A 6,580-nucleotide genomic window follows, 5' to 3' on the forward strand; every position below is an offset into this window, starting at 1 on the left:
TTATAAAAATATGCTGCACTACAAGGAAAGTGGCAGAAAAGGAGCAGCACGAAATAAAAGACATTATCAGCATTAGGTTTGCTATACTGGAGATTTCCTTACCTAGAATAAGTTATGAGAATGGTCAGGTATTTATGCCATCATTTCTCCAGAGAGCACATTTGCACACAACTGGCAGGTTTAGTTCCAGACTGACTCTGTAGGATAATAGTTTTGCAAAGCAAGGCTGGAGTTTTTCAAAAAAAGTTATATTGTGCAGCTACTACATCTGTCTTCCAGAAAGCCCAAAATGGGTATCTCTGTATAGGGAAACATGGCACTAGCTTTCCCTCCAGGAAAATCAACACAGGTTTCCTAAATGTATCCAACTATCCCGTGCTCACATTTACATTAGCTTGTGCAAGATGTTCAGAAATTAGGGAAGCAATCTATTGGTCCTAATCTAAATTCAGAACACCTACAGTGATGTTGCTGCACTTTGCAACCAAAATCCATGGTTGCCATGGATAAACCCATCTATTACCCAGTTAAAACTGTCACTGCTGACTCATCTGGGCACCTGTTTGCTCCATTCTTTGGTTTATATGAACTGAAGAGGTAAAATGCATGGATACTATTGACCTCATAGGTTCTGTGAAGTGTTTGCTGATTATAGAAAATAGATTTGTAGAAAATTTTCAAAACTTGACAGAAGGCTCACATAGTATGTATTTGTATGTAGTCTTTGAGATAAGAAATGTTGACTTAGAAATACGATAAAATAGGTCAGACATTGTTGAAAGAGAACAGCTGATGTTCTCATACATTAATGTCAGGGATTCTGGATGCATTTTTCACTTATATGTAACTAGAAATAATATCCTTGGAGACTTCAAATATTCTCTACAAGGCATAAAAGCCTGCAGAAAAAAAGTTCAGTTAGTCCTGAATTACTTTTGTGCTCATTTTTAATGCATTATAAATCTTAACCTTAAAAAGAAAATACTAGTGAATGGTATGTGTAAGTTGCACCCTCCTGAGCAAGTTTGCCCATTAGTGGCAGTAGCTCATTTCTAAAATTGAAATAAGCATTTCTTTGGTTTGTGATACTATAGCAAACATTTTCAAGTTACATTGTGCAATCTAACAATCCATTTATTAAAAGATTAAATGAAAAAAAATGGTATTCATTTCAGAAATTCCATTCTTTTGGGATGCAATCTAGGACAGATTTTTAACAATGACTTCAGCAACAGATATGCAGTGAATTTCATACAAAAAACATAATTTTTGTCAGTAAAAGGCTGGTCTACCTTGTAAGAATACCTTTTATAGAGCAAAAATCTAGCTTCCTGTACTAGTTTGTGAAAAACCTGCTACCGTAAAAAAAAAGATTCCTCAGAACCAGGACAGAAGGCAACATCTTTCTCTCTGTGCTTCTGTTTAATGCTAGTAACAATGATACTGTGCTGGGGAGAGTTTGTAGTACTCTCAAGTAGCATGAAAATGAATAAATGCAATATTTAGACAGAAACTGATTTAGTGATTTTTCTTGAGTGTGATGGAAAGGCAGTGAAGGTGAAAATGCTACTGCAATGCTAAAAAGGCAATAAAAGCCCACAGGGGCACTTCATAAGCCGATTTGCACAAAACTTAGTAACTCACTGCATAATAAAATACATTTGAAACACTTGTTGGATGGCATGGTGTGCTACTGGAGTGCTGATCTGGCATAATAATAAAACTAAACATTTCCTTCTAATGTAACTGGCTAGATCTGAAAACACAGAATGTGTCATTCACAGTGCATTTTCACTGACAGACAATCCAATGCTACATTCAAGTGTATGACAGAGGATGGGATGCTCCTGCTGTTACAGAAAATTAGGTTCCCATCCAAATATATGATTTGTATAATGCTGTGTTGAAAAGCAAGCAGAAGTAAGGAGCAAAAAGGAGGTTTGAAACTGCTATATCTTTAATACCTAATATTTACACAAGAACATCATTCCTGCTGAGCACCTGTACTAGGTCATTTTTTAAGGGAGCTGGGAAAAGAAATTACTCTTTTGCTTAGGGAAGGAAGAATGTGCAAGTGACATGACATCTCAAACAGACGAGATCTGTGGAGATTTTAGGAAGCTGTGAGCAGTAAAGTTATGATTATTCTGCCCAAAACTTGTGGATGCCTGGTTTCATGCTGAGGGAGAAGGAAATGAAAGATTTGAGCAAGGATAAAGAGAGAAGGAATGGAGCTGTCCAGGTGTGCAGTGGCTGGGTGAAGAATGCAGAGCATAGTGTACAAGCTAAAACAAGATCAAAATCCTGGAAGAAAGATTGACATTTGTTCCAAACGAATTAAATCAGACTTTAAAAATGCCAAAAGTGGTTACAGGTGGCTGCATGATTTCTGCCACCCACCTCCATCTGCATATTCAGTATGTGGAAAATACGAGGACACTGAGAAGGTGAAGTCCATTTGAAAAATTTCAAAAACACTTTATTAAACCATCTTTTCAACTTGTGCCATAAATCAGATGGCTGTAGAGCTGTGGAGTTTTCTCCTCTTTTTTTTTTTTCTTAACTCTGATAAATGTAGCTTTCACAGATTCCTGTAGGACTGGAATTTATAGCTGTTAACTTTCTCTGGCTACTGCACAGCTATGGTTGTCTTTTCTAGCTTGACACACAAAAGCTTCCTAACCATTTTGTAACATCCAAAGAAGGATCTAAAGAAGGGGAAGTCATCAAATTTGTGGGGTTTTTTCTCACTGCAGTGAAGAGAGGGGAGAAGCCTCATTTGTGGACTGGTCTTCACTTTGTTTTGTTTTTCCTAAGGGTACTCAGATCCTGAAAATTGAAATGCTGGGTATTACTACATCGAGAAAAACCAAACCAATTATGCTTTAAAATGCAAGTCCTGTATTATTATGTCACCAGTGCACTGAGGCTCAGGAATGTTATTTACTGTTAGAACGCTATTAAGTGCTTTTATTTGCACTCCTTCTATTACAGAACATGAAAAGCAGCGATTATGCAAAAGCACGGATTATATGAATTTGCACTTCAAAGTGAAATGGTTTTATAATGAATACGTGCGAGAGCTCTCTGCTTTCAAGGATGCAGTGCCTGAATACTCTCTGTAAGTGCTGTTTTGGGGAGGCTTCCATGAGGCTGGGCTTCATGCAAGGTTTATTTTGGTCAAATATTTATGCTCAGGTTTGTGCAAGATCTCAAGGTGTGTAGCACCAACTACTTTTTGCACTTCCTTCTCTTTAATTCTTCGTTCTATCAAGTGAAAGAGTCCAGGTGTTAAATGTGCAATTAGCTATTTCATGGGTTTCTACAGTTGTTGTAACTCCAGGTCTTCAGAGATGACAAAATGACAAAATGCTTTGGTCAGAAAATGTCTGAGGAAAGTGATTTTGCATTTGTTTTATAACCAAATTTGGATAAAGCTGTAATGCTAACAGGATACACTACTGAAATAATTCTTACTGGATCAGGTCATACTCAGCTACTGGTTTTGTTTTCACCTGTCCCCCTGCAATAAATATATTCAGTCCTGTCCTTGTATAGGAGCTATCCTTATTCTTCTGTAAGTCTGCTGGTTTGCTGAAATGGTTTGAGGCCTGTTATTTTATTTTTTTTTAAGTAAATGAAAGAAAAATAAAACAGCTGATTTTTACTAAAACAAAGTTATATACAAGTTATTTTATATAAAAATAAAAAAAAATGTTCCAAAGAGCCAATATAGATGGAAGGTGCATACCTACCATGCTTCACTGGTAGAGTATTGGCTACTGCTAATTTTATATTATCAGGGTACACCAATGAGACTATTGTGAAACTGAAGCCTGAAAAGCCTTTTGGTAGCTGCAGCATTTTGGTGACAAAATTTTTTCCAGAGTTGTTGAAGTCTTTAGCAATTACAACATACCTAAAAACACAAGGTGCCAAACTGCTGGGTATGATAACATTTCTCCTCTTTATGAAATCTACCTACTTTACTTTACAAAATTGCTTTTAATTTTCAGGTGGTTTGAACCATTTGTCATACAGTGGCTGGATGAAAATGAGGATGTCTCAATGGAATTTCTCCATGGAGCACTAGAGAGAGACAAAAAAGATGGGGTGAGCCCTTGCTTTTTAAAAAAAAGAATAAATAAAGTATCAATACAAATATTATTACAAAACCAGAAGTACATTTGGTCCCACAACATTCTTCTTAGACTTCAAGAGATAACAACTTTTGGAAGATACATTATAGAGAAATTCCTGTTCTAATTCCCTCTAATTCCCTCTGCCTAAATCCCCACAGAATTCATTCTATGGTATCATTTCATTAATGATGTGATAATGATGTCATGAAAGAAAGTTCTGGTTTTATTTTTAAAAGATTCAAAAGTATCAGAAAAGTGAAGAACATATTTCTTAGTATTACCAGGGAGACTTTTTTTCCTTTATTACTTTTTATGACTCTAGGATGAATTTTAAGTATAAGAATCAATCAATGCAGTTTTGATCTCTGAACAAATATTAACATTTGAATGTTCCTCTCTAGTTTCAGCAAACATCAGATCATGCCCTTTTCTCCTGTTCTGTGGTTGATGTCTTCACACAGCTCAATCAAAGCTTTGAGATTATTAGGAAATTGGAGTGTCCTAATCCAGAAGCACTGTCTCATTTAATGAGAAGATTTGCAAAGGTAAATTAAAGTCAATGCATCTCAACTAAGCTTCAGAGAGAATGACACTGTGTTGCCATGTACTCAAAAGCTAAGTGATTTCAATGCATTTTAGAATCAGTGTTTTCTACCTGATTGGGATCCTAAGACGCTGGGTTTTGTCTACTTTGTCAAAATGGTTTACCAGTTTGAGTTAAATCCTCTCTGAGATTTCACATTTATGTATTTTATACACATATGTATGCATCAATTGTTACCTTGCTAAGAACTAATTGCAATTCCATCCAGTGAAATGCAATTAGCTAATTAGGCAGTGCAAGTGAAGGAAAAAGTCAAGCTATGGCAATAAAGTATTTTTGTTTGAAGTCTTGAGGTGGTAGTTATTCACCTGCTGCTTGATAAACTCAACTCTGCCAGCTTTCTATTTGGATAGTTACATTTCCTCACAAGCTCTGAATTTCCATTATAGTCCTGCTGGCTTTAGAAAAGTTCACATTTACATTTAATTCTGTTCTTTCATTGCAGCAATTCTCCATTTGCAGGGTTCTTATTTACATGATTATTGTAAGGTAACTCATACTGCCAGGCTCTGAACAGTGCTCCTTTTGTCTTATATTTCCATTATATTTCTAGTCTATGTATTGTCACCCTGGAGGATTTTTTGAGCTTGCTACTCTTCCATTAATTATGTAGTACATTGCAAGGAGTGGAGTTCTCAGTGCTTCTCAAAAACAGTACTGCTAAAATTAAACTATCTCTGCTATTGAAGATTGCTTTACAATTAGATCTACCCACTATCTGCTGTGCAGGGATTTGAAAATGTTCTCACAGGATTGTTTATATTATAGCAAAAAAATATAATACACTATGTGTGCAAGCACCTGTAAAACCTATCATTTATGCAAACCTTTTTTTTATTATTTTCGGTTTACATTATGAAATTCACCATTTAAAAGAGTCTTCTCCTCTTCTAGACTATCAACAAAGTACTTGTTCAGTACGCTGCAATTATTTCAAGTTACTTCAGCTCCTATTGTGATAAAGAAAATGTGGTGAGTAAGAAGCTGTGGCTTTTTTCTGCCTCAGAAATTGCCTTTAAATGACTTACTGTACTTTTCGAAAATGAAATCACTTCTTTATATGAAAAAAACATGAATGGAGGGAGGTCAGCATGTTTTCCTAGCTGCTTACAGTGATGTGTAAAAAGCTGCAATAAGTGAAATTAGTTAAGAATCCTAGTTAATAATTTCAATATTAAAGTTATAAAATAATTGCTAGATGGCTACAACCGTGCAGTGGGTAACAGCCTAACACTATGGTGAACATGGTGAATGTATCTTCATCTTGTTTCTCAGACAGAAGAAAAGGTCTTTGTTTAGGATTTTCACTTGGCATTGCCTCTCTGTGTCAGTTTGTGCACTGGAGAGTTTCTAAGCTCCCTGTTCCTGTGTGCAGAGGTTTCTGCTGCTGCTCTTTATGCTTTACCCCTGCAGAAGGGAGGAGAAAATTGTGCTGGTTTGATGCCTCACTGCTTACAAGGGAGTCCCTAATGAAGAACCAGATTGCCATGGACTCAGAAATAAATGAGAAATGGACACTAAAGATGTAGTTGAGCAAATGGAAACATTTTCAATACTTTAACAAGACCAAGGAAAGGTATTCTTGGGAACTGGCTTTTCAATATTATTGATATTCAATCAAAGCTAGTTCTCCCATGGCAGGCAGCTTTTAGCAGCATGTCTGTTGTATTTGCTAGTGCTTTGTTCAGCTGTACCAATTTGCAGTTGGGTCAATAACTGCAGCCCCATCCTCACACTGTTCACCTCCAATGGTCCAGCCCTCAGCCCATCACAGATCTCCTTGTCCTTGTGTCACATCCTGGGCATGACATCTGCCAGTGTTCTGTATAGTTAG

At 36.4% G+C, this 6,580-nt stretch overlaps 1 protein-coding gene across 2 annotated transcripts in view; it reads left to right on the forward strand.

The window, feature by feature from the left end:
* Positions 1-6,580, forward strand: part of UNC13C (unc-13 homolog C) — a 169,243-nt gene that overhangs the window by 131,035 nt on the left and 31,628 nt on the right. For both annotated transcript variants that reach the window (XM_077185387.1, XM_054642193.2), the window contains 4 exons: positions 2,995-3,121; positions 4,017-4,113; positions 4,544-4,687; positions 5,641-5,718. In XM_077185387.1, the coding sequence (XP_077041502.1) occupies positions 2,995-3,121; positions 4,017-4,113; positions 4,544-4,687; positions 5,641-5,718 (446 nt within the window). The remainder of the gene's footprint in view (positions 1-2,994; positions 3,122-4,016; positions 4,114-4,543; positions 4,688-5,640; positions 5,719-6,580) is intronic.

Source organism: Agelaius phoeniceus, chromosome 13 (assembly GCF_051311805.1).
Source record: "Agelaius phoeniceus isolate bAgePho1 chromosome 13, bAgePho1.hap1, whole genome shotgun sequence".
Classification (NCBI taxonomy): Eukaryota; Metazoa; Chordata; class Aves; order Passeriformes; family Icteridae; genus Agelaius; species Agelaius phoeniceus.